Source organism: Rhinichthys klamathensis, unplaced genomic scaffold (assembly GCF_029890125.1).
Source record: "Rhinichthys klamathensis goyatoka isolate OS25496 unplaced genomic scaffold, OSU_Roscu_1.1 h1tg000338l_1, whole genome shotgun sequence".
Lineage (NCBI taxonomy): Eukaryota > Metazoa > Chordata > Actinopteri > Cypriniformes > Leuciscidae > Rhinichthys > Rhinichthys klamathensis.
In genome coordinates, this window is record NW_026606852.1 from 2433655 (window position 1) to 2454674 (window position 21020).

Consider the following 21020-nt stretch of genomic DNA (forward strand, 5'->3'; position numbering starts at 1 on the left):
GGACACCAGAAAAAACATTCTTTTTGTGAGTTATCTGGGTCGCCGTGAAAACGGCGTTTGTGTGCAGGCAAGTGGGCCGTGTTACCGACTTGTTTACTGCTGAATACACTGGGACAGTCACAATTCCTGGAACTGAACGAGCGAGAAGTTTTGGTAAAAATCCGGCCGCGGCGGGATTTGAACACCGTTGTTTTCCTAGGAGAGCTAGGACGATTTCGGGGCCTCGGGCTTGATCTCGATCTTTGGCCGGGGCCCGGGCGGCGGGGGGCGGCAGCCAGCAGAGCAAGAGTGCAGTCTCTGATCCCTGTCGGCGCTGTGCAGCGGCGGCGGGAGATGGCTGTGGCTGTGAGCTGCGAGCAGGCGGCGGTTTAGGGCGACCTGCTGCGGAGCTAGAGCGCTTCGGGAGGAAGTGCTTCAAGGCCTGTGATGTCTTCTGGACTTCTACAAACCTTTCCGCAAAATCCTTGACGGAAGATCCGAAGAGGCCTGTCGAGGAGATGGGCAACGACGAGAGAAGCCATAGTCCGCCCGATGGCCTGTGCAGCGGATTTAGCAGCGCGAAGAGCGAGGTCCGTGGCGCTGCGCAAATCCGGTACGCTGATCACTTCCGGGCTTTCCTCGTCCATTTTTTTGAGAAGGTCGGCTTGAAGGATCTGCAGTATGGCCATAGAATGTAAGGCCGAGACAGCCTGCCCAGCAGCGGTGTAGGCGTGGGTGTGCATGGCTGACGTAGTTCGGCAGGCCTTAGACCAGGGGTGGGGAACGTTGATCCTGGAGGGCCATTGTCCTGCAGAGTTTAGCTCCAACCCTAATTAAACACACCTGAAGCTAATCAAGGTCTTCAGGATTGCTAAGGTTACAGGCAGGTGAGTGTTTTTTCAGGGTTGGAGCTAAACTCTGCAGGACAATGGCCCTCCAGGATCAACGTTCCCCACCCCTGCCTTAGACGGTAGCGCCAACTTAGCACGCGGTCCAGCAGAGGGCGGGCAAAGGTGGGTTGCTATGGCCTCTTCCGAGGGGGGGAAGCAAGAGGTATCCTCTGTCCTTCGCAGCGTCCACCCTGCAGGTGAGTGTTTTTTCAGGGTTGGAGCTAAACTCTGCAGGACAATGGCCCTCCAGGATCAACGTTCCCCACCCCTGCCTTAGACGGTAGCGCCAACTTAGCATGCCGTCCAGCAGAGGGCGGGCAAAGGTGGGTCGCTATGGCCTCTTCCACGGGGGGAAGCGAGAGGTATCCTCTGTCCTTCGCACCGTCCACCACGGAGAATGCAGCCGAGAGAGAGGAACGCACTCGAGCAGAGAGAGGGGCGTTCCAGGATTTCGCGACTTCTTCGTGAAGCTCAGGAAGAAAAGGCGCTGATCTGGAAGGCGGCGGGGCGCGGTCTCCTCAAAGAAAACACCCATCACCCATCGGTTACGCGCTGGCTGCGCGGGCGCTTCCCACTCGAAGCCGAGGCTCGCCACGGCCTGCGAGAGTAGACGCATTAGCTCCGACTCAATGCTAGCTCTCTTGCCAACTGACTCAGGAACAGTGGGGGGGAGGTCCGCAGAGCTCGCCCAGTCCTCACTGTCCGACGCCAGAAGGGAACAGCTAGCCTCCTCATCAGATCCAGCTGGCTCGTCGTCCTCGATGACGTAATCGGCGGCGGGCGGCGGCTGTTGAGCGTCCGGGAGAGAGCCGAGAGAAAGCGGCGAAGCTGGCGGGCGAAGCGGCGAGCTGTCGCGAGCTTGAGGAGGCTCAGGGACCCGCTGAGTGCGGCGCTTTTTACGGCGCGGTACTGCAGCGGGCGGGGTTGCAGACTCGGAGAAGGAAGCCAGGCGAGTCCTCAGAGTCACCATCGGCAGTAGCTCACAGTGAGGGCATCCGCCGTCATTGAGCGTGAGTGCTGCATGATCCTCACCCAGGCAGGAAACGCAGATGACATGGCGGTCCCCGTCGCTGAGTTGGGCTCGGCACGAGCCGCAGGATGACGGCTTCTTTAAAAAGACGCAGCTCTTTTAGAAAAAGTGAGTTGCGGGGGCGAACACACAGTGAGCAGAGTGTAAAGGATATGAATGCCGGATAGCGTAGCAGGAAGCGGCGACTGAAGGCGGCGAGATGAGGCCAGCGGCTTCAGGTGATGGCTTGTCCTGCAGAAGGCTTTTTCCACGGCGCGGCTTCTTCACTCGGGATCCAGCGATGCAAAGCTTAGCTGAAGAGATGAAAAATCAGTGAGATCAGCCCATCGAGCTATCTTTATAGGGCTAGACCACGCCCCTTTGGGCGCGAGCGTGACAAAATGGGCGCGAAGCGCCCCCATTGGACCGTCACCAAAGGGCCGCTCTCGATAGGCTGCTGCAGTTGCCGCAGGACAGCCAATAGGCACGCTGAGCCGCCTGCCTATGTCTGTATGCTGCTGCAACGCGTTTTGCAATAATTCAAAATTAAGGATCATTTTTTGTCTTCAATATCTCGAGGAAAAGAGGTTTTCCCCGAGCGTAAATATTACGCAGTACGAGAGAACCTCTCGTAAGAGAACCAAATTTAGATCACTTTGCACACAGCTGATACTTTTTTCATTTAAAAAGGAATATCTGAAGAACAAATAATGTTGAAACTAGAAATGTATCTAGTTTTTTGCTATCAAGTCAATTGCATAGAGCATACCTGTCTGAGTGCCATAAATAGTCTTTTTTCCAAAGTTTGAATGCCTGCATGTCTTCTTATCGTCGTCTTTATATATATATATATATATAAAAAAACAAAAAAACATTAAAAATACATTTATGAAAGCATCAAAGGCATCTAACAGTAGCTTATTTAGATTATTTGTTTGACTTTTCAAGTGAGCATTGCAAAGGCTGTCTGTGTTTCTCTACCCCAGTGGGGTGAAACTGTGCATCACTTTGCTTCGCTTTGCTTTCCACTCTACAGAACCGGCCATGAAAAAATGTTTGTAATAAGGAAAGAAAACGGATCTCTGTTCAGTGGAGTTCAGTGGCCATGAACAAACTTCCAAGATGACTCACAGGAGTAAATCCAACACATGCTGCTAATATGCTACTTGGCGCAACACAAGGTGAAATATGTTTTTCCAGAACAAAGTGTACAAGCACACGTTTATCCAAAAAAAAAATGACATTCATTTATCATGATAAAAAATTCCATGTAAATATGGAGGGAGGTCCAAAAGCATGAGACCACCAGTGGAAATGATTTTTCATTACAACTTATATCAGCATAATAAATTGAGTGGAAAGTTGAAGTGAAAAATTAACATGAATGTCTCAGTGTCTGGTACTGTTGCCCTTTAGCTTTATTGGCAGCAGCCCTAAAGCTGCAGGAGCTTTTACATTACCAAACTTTTTTTTGTTGTTGTTTTTGCATTTGCTTATTTCATTAGTGACTTAGAAATGTTACAGAAAGCTTAACTTTTTTTATTTTACATTATGATTTGAAAAACCATTAAAAATAAACCATTTTTTAAAAACCTTGAAACCTCCTGTTTATTTACAGATTTAAAGGGGTGGTATAATGCCCTTTTCACAAGATGTAAAATAAATCTCTGATGTCCCCAGAGTGTGTATGTGAACTTTTAGCTCAAAATACCCCAGATATTTTTAGCATGTTAAAGTTGTCACTTTTTTAGGGTGAGCAAAAACGCACCGTTTTTGTGTCTGTCCTTTTAAATGCAAATGAGCTGCTGCTCCCGTCACAGAGGGCGGAGCTACAACAGCTTGTGTCCTTAGCAGCTTCGATTACCTCACACAGACATGCACTAAACATTTCAAAAACTTTTAGCCTTTTATGTTCAAACCAGAGTCAGACAAAGATGGAGAGACTCAAGCAGAAGTGACAACATGTAGACAACATTTCTGAATGGTTAGTTGGTGAATTTATGTAGCTTTTAATATGTGTAGTTATCTTCTAGTCATTGATTACCATATTCTGTCTTGATAATCTATAAATCGTGTTGCGGGGGCAGGGTTTATGTACATTTTAGGGTTTGTGATGTCACTAACCCGGGAGGAATGTCGTGTAGTCCCTACCAGCCGTTTGTTGTAGTTCTTAAAAAGCAATTTCTTTAAAAGGAAATATCTCCCTTTGCTTTCAACTTTGAGCATCGTAACTGTGTTGTTTATGCTCAAACAGCAACATTACAAACTAACTACAGTTAGAAAAGTGAAATCATAATCAACCACCCCTTTATATTGATTTTCAAATTGTCAGTATACTCTTACACACACACACACACACACACACACACACACACACACACACACACACACACACACACACACACACACACACACACACACACACACACACACACACACACACACACACACACATACATACATAATATATATGTATATATATATATATATATATATATATATATATATATATATATATATATATATATATATGCATGTTGGTGCAAATATAATGAAACATTTTTTGCTGTAATATTTTAGTTGAAACTATGATATATATTTTTTCATGATTCTTTGATGAATAGAAAGTTAAAAAAGCATATTTCAAATACAATTTTTTTTTGAATATTTACTGTCACTTGATTAATTTAATGCATCCTTTTTAAATAAAAGTATTAATTTATCTTTTTTTTATCTTAAAATCACAGGAATAAATTACATTTTAAAACATATTCAAATAGAAATCATTTATTTTAAATGTAACTTTTACAAACGTTTGACCAGTAGTGCATGTATACACACACATTGTTAAACTTTATTATTGTTTTAAGTTGACTTTACAGTAAAAATGTGAAATGTACTCTTTCAAATTTCCAACTAGTGTACCACAGGTTGAAAACTGCTGCTTCTGTACAGAATGAAAGGTCATTCTGTGATTTACCGTCTCGAACCTAGACGTGTGACAGTGCAGCACGCTCTAAATCTTTGTCTCCGCTGCCCTGACTTGTGTGTGTAATCACTCGTCTTTGATGAGGAAGATGCTATTATGCTAGCCCGGGGCATGAGGGAACTCATCCGTGTCCACTCATGTGTGGCCTCCTGTCAGCTGGAGCAACAAACAAAACTGCTCATCATGGGTGGGTGCAGTTTATCAGAGTTCGCCATTAAGGTGGGCATTTTTATAGACTGGAGTTTACAAATAACTCTCTGAAAAAGCCTGATGTGACCTCAGAGTTGCACAATGCGGGTTAGGCATGAACGATGTCACTTCTCAAACATTTTAAAGCATGAAGATGAATATAGTATGAGAGAGAGAGAGAGAGAGAGAGAGAGAGAGAGAGAGAGAGAGAGAGAGAGAGAGAGAGAGAGAGAGAGAGAGAGAGAGAGAGAGAGAGAGAGAGAGCATGGACTTTACATCCGCTCTATCTCAGTGCAGGTGATGCACACCTGTGTGGAGAAATTAGCTGCCCTTTGGAAGTACGCAGCACTGAATGTCATGTTATGATTCGGTCAGGTTTTCCCATTGGTGGACAGGTGCTCACCACAATGGAACTATTGTCTAATTAGGGCATAAGCACGCATATCAAACCTTATCTCGACTTCGTTTGACTGCTATTCAAAGAAAGTGATTTCCATCTGCCACATGCGAACGTGTGTGGTCAGATTTAAATGGGCCGGCACATCAAAAATGTTCAAACTCTCTAATGTTTTGTTTCTTTGTGAATCCTTGGGTGACCAGGCCTGAATGCTCTTCTTTGATCTTCAAAGGCGTCCATGGGTTGCAGTTGTTCTCAATCTTACATCTCAGAATTGGCATCTTGATAAATGCTGAGTGTATTGTAAATGAAACAGGAGAAGATTATCTCGATACCTTTTCATAGCGTGTCTCCATGCACAGGAAGATGATGTAGGCCGTAGCACAAGCCAGGCAGCCTTCCAGGTAGGACTGACCGCCAATCTTTTCAGCCTCTGCATAGTAGCAGTTGAGCGTCTTCATCGTTACTTCAAACAGGCTCCTCTCGATCTGTGCACAACAGTCAGTTCAAACCAATGTTTTCATGGACGGAAAACTATTATGAAGACAAAAATTATTCCCATGGAATGGATTAACTGATAAAATGCATTAAATGAAAAAAGAAAAGAAAATGTTTTTGTAAAAATACAAGTAATATGCATTACTGTTCCTAAGTTTGGAGTCGGTAAGAAGCCTCTTATGTTCCCAAGGCTACATTTAGTAAATATGGTAATATTGTTAAACATTATTACAATTTAAAATAACTGTTTTCTAATTTAATATATTGTAATTTATTCATATTGAAGACTATAAATTGACTGTTTAATGTTATTTTTTTGTATTATTTTTCTTTATTAATTTTCATAATAATTTCATAATTTATTTTGTGGAGTCAGAGTATGTTTGTGAGCTGGGAGAGTTATATATTTTGCTTAAAGGTATGTGTGCAATGCAACGTTCACTGAGCAGAGATGTTCCAATGATGATGATACTTCAAATGTGTGCAGTTGGCATGTTCTTTACAAGGAAGTTAAAGGAACTGATGCAAATGTACCATTAATGTATACACAGAGGGATAGTGGATTGCACCATGTGTAATCATGAGGTATACATTCCATTTTAAAAATAAGCATCATGTTTTTCTACCTTACAAGGAAGTTGAAAGTCGCTCAGTGGTGTATATAAGCTCAATCCTTACTGTACTGACTCAGAGAAACATAAAGGCATGAGGGGGGTGAGAGGAAGGAGAAACACAGAGAAACCATTACAGCTGGCATGATGGGGTGAGGGGACAGAGAAATGGGGAACAGAGGAATCTGGAATGAAGACCACCTCGCCTGTAGCCTTATTCTTATACAGCATGATTTTCAAATCTACAATATGATGGAAAAGCTGAATTTTCAGCATCATTACTACTGTCTTTAGTCAGAAATCATTAGAATATGCCGATTTGGTCCTCAAAAAACATTTCTTATTATTGTCAATATTAAAAACAGTTGGTCTGCTTAATATTTATTTGTGGAAAATATGATTTTTATTTTTTTTGATTCTAAAAAGTAAAGTAAAAAAAAATTCAGAATTATTTGAATAGAACATTCTGTAACAATTTAAGTATTTACTTTCACTTTTAATCAATTTAATGCATCCTTGCTGAATAAAAATGTAGTAAAACTTTTGAATGGTAGTATAAAATTGGGCAAGTTGCTGAAGTGCTTTTGATGTGTAAACACGGATCGACTTGCGTCAATACAGTATATCCATCTCTATGACGTCAGAAATTTCCCAAAGTTCAGAGGGAGCCATTTTTACAGCTTAGTGTCAGTAAACGAGGGAAGGCATTTTGAGTATGATAAATTACAATATGTTTACATTGACCTTTTCATTTCAAAAGATCAAGGAAAGTTTGATTTGTCATTGTATGATCCCTTTAAGATCGATGCAATCAAAAGTTTTAAGAAAAAAGCAATGCCTCATGGGATGTGCGCCTACATAAAGGGCAGTAACACATCAGACGTCGCCCCAAACCCTCATTTAAAACTTACCCTGCTCTCCAGCTCTGCGGGAAACTTGGTCTGGAATTTGCAGATGGTGCTGTCACTGTAGTCTCTCTGAATGAAGACCTTGGTGGCCAGAGACGCACTGTGACGCAGCTCCTGGAGGTTGTGGAACTACAAAGAGACACAAAATAGACAGTGGTCTCAAAGGCGGCACTCTTAAGCACGTATCTGAAACTTAAAATGACAAATGCTGCAGTCACTATGCCATTGATATAACTAGAGCCTTGTGTGTATCGTTTTATACGTTTTCCTTGTACTTGCACGGTTAAATCATTGTACATGTGGAAAAGAATGGCAGATTTGACACTTAAAATTGAGAGGGTCCGGACAGTATGGCATTGTGTCAATTCATTTAATGATTTATGATTTATATCTCTTCCAAGACACACAGAAAACCTACAGTATAAAATGATAGAGCCTGGACCTTCATCAAGTGTCTCAGTCTATCAAAATGAAAAACGGATAAGGGTCTCTGAGGCAATAATATTTTAAAATATGAAGGTACATGTATGCATGTTTATAAAATTGGGGCCAGAAAGAAGACAGAGCATCAATCAAAAGAAGACAAAGAAACACTCAATGAGTTGTTTTAGGACTTTGTGTAAAAACCATATTCACCAGCTCTGGAAACATAAATTTAGAGAGCCAAGAGAGAGAATGAAACCTGATGAAACCAAGACGCAAATGCAGCTCTAATGATTTTGCTGTGTCCTCTTTCTCCTGATTCTCTAATTGACAATACAGTCGGACATACATATTCCAAAACTCAGTCTATCTATAGTGGCTGGAGGCAAATATGTTTCAGAAATTTCATAATCAAATAAAAACTTTCAAAAACAAAAAAAGACTTCCTTCAGGTTTTACTGCTGTTCATGAAGCTTTCTGTCAGACACTGAGCACAATCATGCATCAGTTTCTTTCTTTCTTTCTTTCTTTCTTTCTTTCTTTCTTTCTTTCTTTCTTTCTTTCTTTCTTTCTTTCTTTCTTTCTTTCTTTCTTTCTTTCTTTCTTTCTTTCTTTCTTTCTTTCTTTCTTTCGAGACCTTGTTTCCCCCTTATAAACAAATCCATATTTTAACAGATCAAGATGTAAGACAAGGCTCACAGCTTTATTTTCAGCAAAAATTAATTGGCCTCAGTTGCGGTCTCATTAGTATAATTGCTGAAAGCTTTGATGCCAAAAATAAGTCTATTGTTAATGGTCTATTGCTACCATACTAACGTTAGCCTACTCTGTAGGGCCAGTGCTGAAACATACAGAACGAATTATAAAGGTTAAACGGTCCTTTACAGGTGTAAATTATGACTTCATGGACAAAATACATACAGTTGTGTGTGCATTCACAGAAAATAGTGTATAAAGTAGATGATGGAAAAATCACTTCATATTAAAAAAATCATATTACAATCTTTTTAATTTTTACATTGTTTCACCCAAAAAGCAATAATATTAAATTTAAAAAAAAGGAGACTGTTGTTTAATAATCTGACATTTCATCAGTAGGCTATATCTCAATCTTATCATGATCTGTCTGTCATTAGTGTAAATCAAACAAAACAGCTCTAACAAAGATTAATCTATAATACCATAGAGTTATTTTACATTTAGGCCAAACTATTACAGTTCGGTCGAATACTACAGTTATACTTTATTTGCAACTTTGTTATAATGTATTTATATATGCTTGAAATTAATGTATTTGTTCTTATTTTTTTACTGACTGTTCACTTGCCTTTAATAATGTTTGAACTTTATTATTTAGACTAGTAGTTTTTTATTAATGAGTTATATTTATTTCTTCTGATACTTCAATCGTTAATAGGTATAAATGTAGTTATGCCTACATGTAGTTATGTCAAGCTCACAAATATTGTATTAGGTATAAAATTGCTATTTTTGAGTAAAACCTTATCCTGTTATCAGTAAAGACTGTAAGTTATCAACATCTAAGGCTAATGACATGGGTGTCCCACAAGGCTCTGTTCTTGGGCCATTGCTGTTTGCGCTTTACATAAATGATCTTCCTTCAGTGTGTGGTGAGGTGGACATGGTAATGTACGCGGACGATATTGTAGTTTACTTGCATGGAAGTGATGCAACCATTGTAGCTAATAGGTTAACCAATGTTATGGGAAAAATCTTAGGTTGGCTTACTTCTGCCTCGCTCACACTGAATGTAAATAAAACAGTAGCAAAGTATTTTTACCAAAACTAACCGATTGAAGTTCTCCTTGCCATGCATCTATGCAAATCAGAGTCAAATAAAAGTAGTGAAAGAATTTAAATATTTAGGTCTTGTTTTGGATTCTACTTTTACTTTTAAAAAACATATTAAGAAAATTTGCAGCAAGCTAAAATACAGTTTGTCTGGTTTTAGACATATTAGGAATGCATTGACTCATGATGCTGAAAAAATTTACCTGGAGGCAATGATAAATCCTTTATCCTAAACCCTAATATTAATAACTGTATGTCTTGTTGGTCACAGACGAGTGAAACAGCAATAAAACCTTTAAAATCTTTATATAATCAAGCTGTTAAAGTATTAGATAAAAAAAAACACTGATATATCATCACTGTCTGGTTCTTGGAAAATACAGTATGTTAAACTTTGATAATATAATTGTGTATGCCAATGTGCGATTAGTTTTTAAAATTTTGAATAATATTGCGCCTCCTCCCCTGAAAAAATGTGTACAGTCTTGTTCAGAACAGATGACTAGGAGTACCAGGTCATTGCAGGTTTGCAGGCTGCCTAACCGTAGCTCGGCCTTTGCACAGACAGCCTTCTCATTCAAGGGCATTAAAGAATGGAACAAACTCCCACAGAGTCTGAAACTTACTTTTGACCTGAAGGATTTTTTCTTGAAATACAAGGAAAGTGCTATTGGAAAACCAGTTGTGCCAGCATAGATAATTGTGTATGTAAATATGACTTTTTAGTGAGGTTTTAATGTAGTAATCTTGGTATGATTTAGTTGGACTGATGGTTGTAATGGGGAATGGTTAAATGAATTAATTAATAGCTGTATTTGAGTGATTAATTATTACATTTTATATTGTATATTTTGTATTGTAACTTACCTGCTCGGGGACTGCAGATGGAAATTAGCTTAAGCAAAATCTGGTGCAAAGCATCTTTAATTAATGTTTTTTTGCACATTGTCCATGTTAAAAAAACAAACAAAAAAAAAACATGTAAATCCATTGGTCATTAAGAACCTGAAGAACATTCAGCTCTGGAATTACAGTATTTAACTATTTCAATTTGAAATATATAATTAGTGTATTTGATGATTTTAATACAGCACCACTTAAAGGGACAGTTCACCCAAAAAAAATTAAAATTCTGTCATCATTTACTCAGTCTCAAGTTGTTCCAAATGTGTATGAATTTATTTCTTCTGTTGAACACAAAATAAGATATTTTAAATAATGTGGGATATCAACTAGTTAATGGTCCCTACAAATATAATTGTGACGTAGATTCTCCGTTTGCTTTGCGTTCTCCTTTCACAAACTTGTCCATGCTTGGTGCAGAACCATGCATCCATTTATTTTTTTACACGGCTCCCTACAATATTATATTCTGATACTTCAATCGTGCCATCTACCACTCAAGCGGGTAATAAAATATGTCAAATTAATATGTCCTGTTCAGTTATTTACTTATGTGGCAAGTTGATACAAAGCTGATATTTAAATGAGGTGCAACTAAAAGCAACCTCTGGGCAAGATTTCATGCAAATAGCAATAAAATGAACTACATGGTGTCATTATGACTTCACAATGCCTACCACTGGAAAATATAAAAATAAAGTCAGAATTAGCAACCAAAGCTTCATAAGGATGGAAGGTAATGATAATTAGTCTTTATTGTTGCCACGAGACACAACGCCTTTTAGTTCATGCCAAATGAGACGAGCCTAATTATCTCTGCACTCCTCCACGGAGGCATCGCTCAGGGAGAATCAGGTTGAAGACGCTCATAATAGCTGTTCTGCTGTCTGAAATCCCATAGCAGCTGTTAGCATTACCACAAGCAAGTGGCTCATCTGGCCACATGAGTGTCCACAGTTGGATTTCTCCCAGAAGACATGATCAATTATTCACACTTGGGAGGTCATCTAAACTGTCATCTAAAAGTTATAAGCAGAGAAGTTTCATAGTAAGACTGTTGAAGTATTGTACAATTTGCAGCTTATTCTGGTCAAGATCGGAAGTTCTGTCTGACCAACATGAAAAGTGACCAATCACAGTTGGGTTTGTTATATGTGCCATTTGGGTTTATCTTAAAAGGACAGAAATGTACATCCAAAAAATGTAAATTCTGTCATCATTTACTCACCCTCATGTCATTCCAAAACGAGAAGAAGAAAGTCAAAAAGAAGACATGTCAAGTAAAAAGAATGGTGAAGAAACTAAAAAGATGATATTTTGAAGATTGTTGGTAAACAGACAGTTGATGGCACTCATTGACTTCTATAGTAGGAAAAAAGATTATTTGGAAGTCAATGGCTACAGTCAACTGTCTGGTTACCAATACTCTTTGAAATATCTTCTTTTGTGTTCAACCGAAGAAATAAACTCATACAGGTTTAGAACAACATGAGGGTGAGTGAGCAAATGATGACAGAATTTCCACTTTTGGGTGAACTGTCCCTTTAAAGGGATAGTTCACCCCGAAATTAAAATCATCATTTACTCACCCTCAAGTTATTCCAAACCCGTAAGACTTTTATTCATCTTCGATACACAAATGAAGATAGTGTTAATAAAATCTGAGCCAGTTCTGTCCCTCCATTGACAGATAAGAAACTACCACTTTGACGCTTCAAAAAGTTCATAAAGAGATCATAAAACTAATCCTTATGAACTGAATGGTTTAGACCAAATTTTCTGAAGAGACAAGATCACTTATGATAAACAGATTGAATTTAGGCTTTTATTCATAAACAAGCTCAACCGTACTTGTTTGAAGCGTGAGAACAAACCTCACTGCGTCACACACGAGAATGAACCTCATTGGTTCTTGCTGAAGCTCAAACGTGCTGCGTAACACGAGAATGAAGCTCACATCTGATGTTGAGTTGAAGTTGAACTGAGTTGATGAATGTTAAAAGCCTAAATTCAATCTGTTCATCATATAAAGCGGTACTGTCTCTTTTTGAAACGTCAAAGTAGTTGCGTGGACTGCCAATGGATGGACAGAAATTGCTCAGATTTTATAAAAAATATCTTCATTTATATTCCGAAGATGAACAAAAGTCTTACGGGTTTGGAACGGAGGCTGAGTAAATTATGACAGAATTTTCAATTTTGGGTGAACTAAACCTTTAACCAATGTTAACAAATGAGACCTCATTATTACAAGTTTGTAGGGTGAATAAATGACAAATTATTTATTTATTTATTGGAAAAACAAAAAAACAATACAGTGTTGTCCACAACTGATCAGGATAATACAGAGGAAATGAACATAAATCTGTATATTATTTCACTATTATTCAAATGAAATCAAAACAGTGGAATACAGAATATATTAAAGGCAGAATATAGTGGATACCTTGTTTACTTGCAACTAACTCTGCCTCAAACAAAACACCTTGAATAGATTTCAAAAACTTGACTCACTTAGAAATTTCTGCCAATTTGTTACCAAAAGCAACTGGTGTAGTCCTTAAAGTTGTATTGCTTAGAGCTGCATCATTCTGGATAAATTGACAATCACAATTCTTTGTTGTTGTTGTTTAAGATAGAGATCACGATTCTCCCACGATTCTAAATAGACAACTAAGCAACATATTTAGTCTACAAATATATTATATTTTAAATAGAGTCCATTTAAAAACTATTTAAATAATTTGAATTACTTTTTTTTTTTTTTTTGGTTTGAATGAATGATTCGAAAGCCCCTTTCACACATGCAGTCTTTACTGATTAATTACCGTTAAGATATCATGTGTGCAGCATATTTGTGTATTTAACGGTAAAGTCATTCTGGTAATATTTACTATAGGATTACTGTGTGAAAGAGGGATAATGACTCACTCATAAAGACTTCACTTGTTTTATTACTGGATGAATCAGAATTTTTTAACAAATCTATTGAAAGTGTGATTCAATGACAAATACATTTAACAGTCATTTGTCACCACCCACTGGTGTAACGATGTAATTTATTCAATTTATTAGGTAATTTACTCTATTTTGATTGCTACCGTAGACATCAGGATTTATATCTGAACTACAAACTTTTATTCCAGTACTTCTGCAATAATTTGGATTATTGTAACAGAAATAATGATACTGTGTGGTTGAAAAGACTGTTTGCAGAGCTGTTTCATACCTATACATGAAAGTCTTAATAGACATAGGCGAATTATTGTCTTTTAAGATTGCGTGGGTGTTCTCTATTCTGTATAGGGCCTATAACAACACACAATTTTTTAGCCAATCTGATTGGAAGTGTCAATTTCTGCCAGATATTGTAATTTTTTGTGTCCAATTGGCATCAGACAGTCAGTAAACGAACTGTAGGTGGTTAGTGGGCTTAAGCTGAGGCGAGGAAGAGAAACCATCCGATTTCTGCTGAAGTCCTGAACTGTCAAAGTTAGCACTGCAGTAATTGGTGAATAAGTCTGAAAGGTGAGCAAGGGTACAGTGACTTTCCTGAAGTGAGACCATTAGCATCATCGGTCATCACAACCCTCCGCAGAGAGATGGTCACGGCCAATTAAAATTCATCAGTTCAGGAAAAGGATGAATGTTAATGAAACGGCCTGTCCAGCAAAACATCTGAGGGGGTCAGAGGTTGATTCTAGATGCTGCCAACACGGAGACATATTTCATATGTAGCTGAGCAGATCTGCAGAGGCATATTAGGAAGAAAGATGTGTACCTGCAAGACTTCATAGGCTCTCGGGGCATTTCCTCTTCCTTCCTTTGTGAATGGGGAAGATGATTTTAAACAGATGTGACAGAGGCAGAACATTTCCAGCGCTCGGGTTTCTTCCCACAGAAAAAGAGAAATGCTGATGTGCTCTCAAACCCTTGAGAGACACCGTAGATGAAGCAAAAATATAGGCTTGCTTCAGTTTAATAGTGGTTTATAGGCCCACGTGTCATAAGTGAAGGACTCCAATCGACTGAGAGACAAAAAAACAAAAAACTCTTTTCTGCCCTGCAGGGCTGGGTGTTTAGCGATATTTTGTCTCATTACAGAGAGAAAGAGCAAGTCAGATTATATGGGCTCAGTTTTAAGCAGCATTTTAAAGGCACTGAAACCATTCAAATGCAATGTAATACATATCAATCATGTCATGTTAGTACTCACTGATGCACAGGCCAGCTGCCCAACATCCCTAAACTCTTCACTGCTGGTGTACTGTAATACTGCATGTAGCCATTTAGGTTCATTATGTAGATCCACATAGACAAGAAACCTGTCAAAATGTGATCGTGCACATAAAAAAGAAATAAAGGAAAACAAAAATGGTCTAAGGTGTTAGAGGGTTGAATCTCATGAAATTTCAAAACAAATGAAAAACAAAAGAAATTATGCTTTTATTTATTTATATTTTTATTATTTATTAGATTTTAGCATTTCGGCAAAACTAATTTTTATTGGTGGTGAAAATGGACTATGGTGTGTAGTTTTATATAGGTTCTTGACAGTTATGGCTAATTAAATGTGGTTGGGGGAAAACACAATGCAAAAAACAAACAAAAAAAAAAGTCCCACAAATCTTTCTACAATGTGTGCATTTACCGTTCAATAGTTTGTGGTCAGTACGAGTCAGCCTATTAGAATGATTTCTGAAGGATCATGTGACACTGAAGACTGGAGTAATGATGCTGAAAATTCAGTTTTGCCATCACAGGAATAAATTACATTTTATAATATATATTAAAATACAAAAACAGGTATTAAAAATCATAGTTATATTTCACAGTATTACCGTTTTTTTTTCTTTTTTTTTTTCTTTTTTTCTTTTTATCAAACACATGCAGCCTTGGTGAGCATAAGGGACCTTCTTCAAAAACATAAAACAAAAATTACAATTACAAACCAAAACTATTGAACAATATATAATATGTATAAATGTTTTATTTTTAAATGTAAATTCTAAAAAAATAAAATAAAAAAATAAATAACTTAAAGAGATAGTTCACCCAAAAATGAAAATCACTCACCCTTAAGCTGTTCCAAATCTGTATAAATTCTTTCTTCTGCTGAACACAAAAAAAATATTTTGAAGTAGATGTCAGTAACCAAACAGTCGATAGGCCGCATTGACTTCCATATATGGATAAAAAATAATAATATGGAAGTCAGTGGGGACCAGAAACTGTTTGGTTACCGGCATTCTTCAAAATATCTTCTTTTGTGTTCAACAGAAGAAAAAAAATCATACAGGGTTGGAACAACAATGTTCCAAACAACTTTGGAACAACTTTTTTTTTGTACTTTATGCACAAACAGATCAATAAACATTTCCTGTCTTTCGCACAGATGCCTTTATAATCAAACACTCTGATCTTAAGCACATTCTGTTGTCCATGTTAATTAAATACCAGGAGATTATAAACTGACTTTCCCATCCCCCAAGAGATTTGCTTTTTAATCGAATGCGGCTGCCTTTTGAAGTCTGTGAATGATTGTCATACCAAACAGATTTTCACATAAAATCAGCTGAACAGCTATGGCACAAAATAAACTGGAATTGCTTTGAATGTATTTAGCATTAAGTACAGAATATTATTTGGACCCTTAAAAATATCTTAATCTCATTGCAGTAGAAAACAAAATAGCAAACCAAATGGCATGCATTTTAAAGAAAGGCAGCACAAGTCTCTACAAGCAAAACATGTATATAATATAAAGCTAGCTACATACTGTTCAAAATTAAGTATCTGACTGCTAAAAGTCTATAATCTGGAATAGAGTCAATTTTTGTCAAGTATTCATATTCTAAGCACCATTATGCAATGTTATTAATGCATAATTGTGCAGGTTACATTCAGATTGTCAACTTTTAACTGACCTCCTCACATTTGCTTAACATCTGCACCAACCAAAGACTGAACAGAGGGAGAACATCAGAACGATTCATACGATTCATTGAGAGTAAACAGTGCATGGATGCCATGCCTTAAAAAAATAAAGCAGCTCTTGGAAGGGCATATGTTGTTCTCTAAACTGTAGCAGAGATGCTGAGTGCACATGGCCTCAGGGTCACATGAAACAAATTACAGGTTGCTTTAGCTGTGACACTTTAAAAGGGCTGTTACACAGTAGAACTGCTCTCTGTCCTGCTAGTTCATTTATTCGCTTGTCCACCCTCTCTCGCTCCTTTTTTCTAGATGCAAATATATTTTCATCAAGCGTTCAGTTAGTCTTATAACTGTAAACCTGTTTCAGATCAGCATAATTTTCCTGGTTAGGTTAATTCAGTTCAATATGAGCAATATGACTGCTTTACTGAAACATTGATTTACAATCTTGTTCTGTCATGTCTATTCACTTCTAATGAACTCAAGATATTCTGGAGATCACAGTTAACAAGTAACACAAGTAAAAACAGTTCATTGAGTTGTGTATAATTAATTGGGATTGGCAGAGGGTGCAAGTGTGTAACCGGAGACGGCTGTGTTTCTGTGTGGATTTACTTAGCTATACTTGGGGGATAAAACTACCCTAAGACGTTTGCTAAATCGGACAAAAGCTTCATTTCATTGCTCTAAATAATATAAATAAATTAACTTTGCGATTAACAAACAGCATTGCATTACAGCGTGTGCCCCCTTCTGGATTGGAGAGTGGATCACATGTGACTGACTTAATAGGGTTAAGACTAACCTATAGTAAATAAGCAAATTAATATATTATACATAGTTAAAATTACAGCTACCTTGGAGACCCATGTGGACAAACAAAAAAACAAAAAAACAACAACTCATAAATATGTTTTTAATTCTAAAAATGCAATAAATAAATAAATATGAGCTGTAAGTTTTAGGGTTAACCTACACTTGTTAATAATTAGCAATATATAAACTATCAAAAACATATTGTATCCCTATATAGCTAAGTAAAGCGTGAGTGTCTCTCTCTCTCTCGCGCTGTGTGTGTGTGTGTGCACGTTTGTGTGTGCGTGCGTGCGTGTTGCTACCGAACGCAACAAATCAATGTTGGGAGTATTTTGTTGTGGCCCCTGCACAAGGGTAAAAACATTTTGGAGTCTCATTTAGACAGATAAATAGCAAGCAATCCTCTAAAGACTGTCTATTGCAGCAGCTCTGCATAAAAACAGAAACACATCACACATCAGTTGTCACAGAAGCCCCAGAACATAAGATTAACTGAACTTGATTTGAGGTGCTTGTTCAAAGAAGAAACTACAGATCCATCTAAAGACGCCTCAGAGTTCACTGAATGCTAAACTGACCAGTGAAGCGGAGGAAAGGCACTCGGAGCATTCTTGGAACATTCCAATGACTCATTACAATATGCTTAAATGAAAAAGAGCCTGATGTACGACAACAAGACCACAAGATGCCCAGAGCAAGTGCATGACAGCTCTTCTTGTGACAGCAAAAACTATTTTTTCCCCAGCGAATGTTGGCTAGGTGAGAGTCAACAATCAGTTTTAATAACCTAGTAAAAGTAAATCTAGGTTGCTGTGGGAAAGAATTGTTTCTCTGAATACATTACAAACTGTGGAATCTCTTTGTGTATTCTCACTGGAGGGAGTTGCCTACCGTTTGAATAAATCTGTAAACAAGATGGCTGAGTAAACAGGAAGTGCATGCAATCTAAACAGATGCCAAATATAAACCATGTATTATGCAGTTTGGATAGGAGTTGATTATGCATTAAGGATAGAGCAGCTACACAGACATTATTCTTAAAGAGAGATAATTGATCTGGAAGATTTGCCAATAAAACAGGAGAAAAGAGATGTGGATGCTTCTGCATATTAAAAAAGAACACATTTTTAATTTATGAGTAAGTGATGCTTAGCCATGCATAACACCATGATGCTAGACAGCTAAAGCATTGCAGGTGGTTGTCAGGGAAATGCTGTGTGGATGCTAACAGTGGTGGTCAGTGAGGGAATTTTTAGGGAGGCTGATATGTGAAACAGTATTGATTAAAATCAATACAATTTTGCAGCATTCTCTATTTTTTTAAATAAATTACTAATAATTAAAATGATGATATCTTAAAATTGTATTGATAATTCATGATTTGTTATAATCCTCCAATCAGCAACAGTGGTCAATACAGTAGACTAAATCAACAAAACAAATTGAGCACCATCAAGAAAAATGTACACACGACGAAACAAGTTCTACTCCATCTAACATCTACTCACTAATGCATAGATGAAGATCCTTCATTCATTTGGATTTCATCGATATTTTGGCTAAAAGTTTTTCTTCCACAGATGTCCACAAGCAAGCTTGACGACGCATTAAATTGAACCTGGAAGCTGATTGGCTTGAATTATTACCAACGATAGTTGCGTTAATTCTGATTGGTCAGATGCTGTCAGTCTCCTCATTTTTTTGTTTTACAGGTTGGCCTATTAACGCGGTTAGCGCTTATGAACAATGTAAACCCTATGTAGGCAACATAATCATATTTCATTTACATCTGTATGCTGAGTCACGAACATGTTGGTAAACTGATTAAAGAAAATCGTTAACTTTAGATGTGTCCCAATTATAGCGAAAAGTGCAATTCAAATAGATGATGCATTTTAAATATAGAACCTCGCCAAGACAACGAAAGCGGTTCAACCAATCAGAGTCTCAATCGCCGAGGCTTTCACCTGTAGGCTACACAGTAAAACACGTTGGGTTATTTTTAACCCAACATTATTAAGTGAGTAGCGACGTGTGCGCTTTTTAATAAAAGCAAAGAAAATACATATGGTCGTTGCATTATGGTTTAAATGTAAGGCATAATGTTGCATAGCCTAATAAACTCGTGATCACGGTATCAATTGACTATTTATTTTCTATCCATTTTAACATGGCTATTTACCAAATAAATAGCCACGAAATACTTATTTGAGTTAAAATTATTTTGCCAGCTTACTTGGAGAGACATGAGGTAGAAATGTAGGATTCCCCGATCAATATTCGGTTACACAGCGTTTTTACGGTTATTAATAACCGTGTAGGCTATACGAATGGTGCAATTGACCAATCAGAACCAAGTATTCCAGAGAGCCGCACAATAAATACTTTTACTTTTTCATCTGTTGGGTTATTAAGTATGTATATTTGTGTCTCTGTCCAGGGTGCTGAATAATACATCAGTCCGCCTGTGTCATTCACTCTTTCTTCTGTAGATCCTCTGCTTTTGACCACAAAATAATGATGCTTCACTTTTGGCTGATTTCAATGGAAAACTGTCATGTCGACGAATCAGCCTTTAAATAAACAACGTCTCCATTTCTTAATTGGTTTCTTTGAACGTGTCTCATCTAAAGCGTTTACAGGAAACGTCGTGATTCACCCCCACAGCAGGTGTCAAAATAACTTCACACAAACGATACGAATGAAACGGACCCACTCTCCTGTCTGTTCCTCTAGCATGCAGCTCAAATGAACATGTTATTGATTCTTACCTCTGTCGCCATGATGCCTGAGACGGTGGCGGATGTGTGGTGGATCTGTCCCGGTGCTGAAATCCTCTCCACTCGTGGGACAGTAACGGACGGAGAGATGAACGCACTGGATAGGGTGGAGTAGCGTCCTACTGATGGAGGAGGAGTGACTAGTACAGAAGTGCTTCACTTCATGCCTGTACAAGATATTTGTAGAGAATATCCGAGGACACAAACACTGGGATAAAAAAAAAAATGTCATCAATACAAATGTTTTTTTTTTTTTTTAGATGTTTTCAGTGCCTACATTGCAAAAATGGGTGTTCGGCAGAACCTTTAACAATATAAGATTGACTCGTCCCACTTTATATTAGGTGTCTTTAACTATACTTACATACAAATAATAACAATAATTGTTAGGTACAGTGTACTTATTGTGTTGATGTTCTATTGCAAAACAATCTTGCAGCTATTGTGTGTTGATGTGATATGGGTAAGTATATTTGTAAAAGAGTCTGTATGTTATGCTAAAAACAATGTTGTTTAATCAAATAACAAATTGTTCAAGGATTGTAGGTCAGCCTCGAAGTTAAATGGTTTAGTTTATTACAACAATTTGTTCGGGTTACCGGTTTAGTTCACCCAAAATTGAAAATTATCCCATAATTTACTCACCAGCATATGACTTTCTTCTTTCAGCCAAACAGAATCAAAGTTATATTTAAAAAATATCCTGGCTCTTGCCAGCTTTATAATGGAGTGAATGGTAACTGAGATTTTGAAGGGACAAAAAAAAGTGCATCCATCCATCATAAAAGTAATCAATACGGCTCCCAGGGGTTAATAAAGGCTTTCTGAAGCAGAGCGATGCATTTTTTTAAAGAAAAAAATACATATTTATAACTTTAT

The 21020-nt window shown here is 37.9% G+C and overlaps 1 protein-coding gene across 1 annotated transcript in view; it reads right to left on the reverse strand.

Moving 5' to 3' along the window:
• golga7bb (golgin A7 family, member Bb) overlaps positions 1-20278 on the reverse strand; it is a 46873-nt gene extending 26595 nt beyond the window's left edge. Inside the window, exons 1-3 of the mRNA XM_056272434.1 lie at positions 20133-20278; positions 7474-7599; positions 5789-5941 (exon numbers count right to left, since the gene is read on the reverse strand). Of these exons, the coding sequence (XP_056128409.1) occupies positions 5789-5941; positions 7474-7599; positions 20133-20144 (291 nt within the window). The 5' untranslated portion in view covers positions 20145-20278. The remainder of the gene's footprint in view (positions 1-5788; positions 5942-7473; positions 7600-20132) is intronic.
• Positions 20279-21020: the final 742 nt, after the last annotated feature.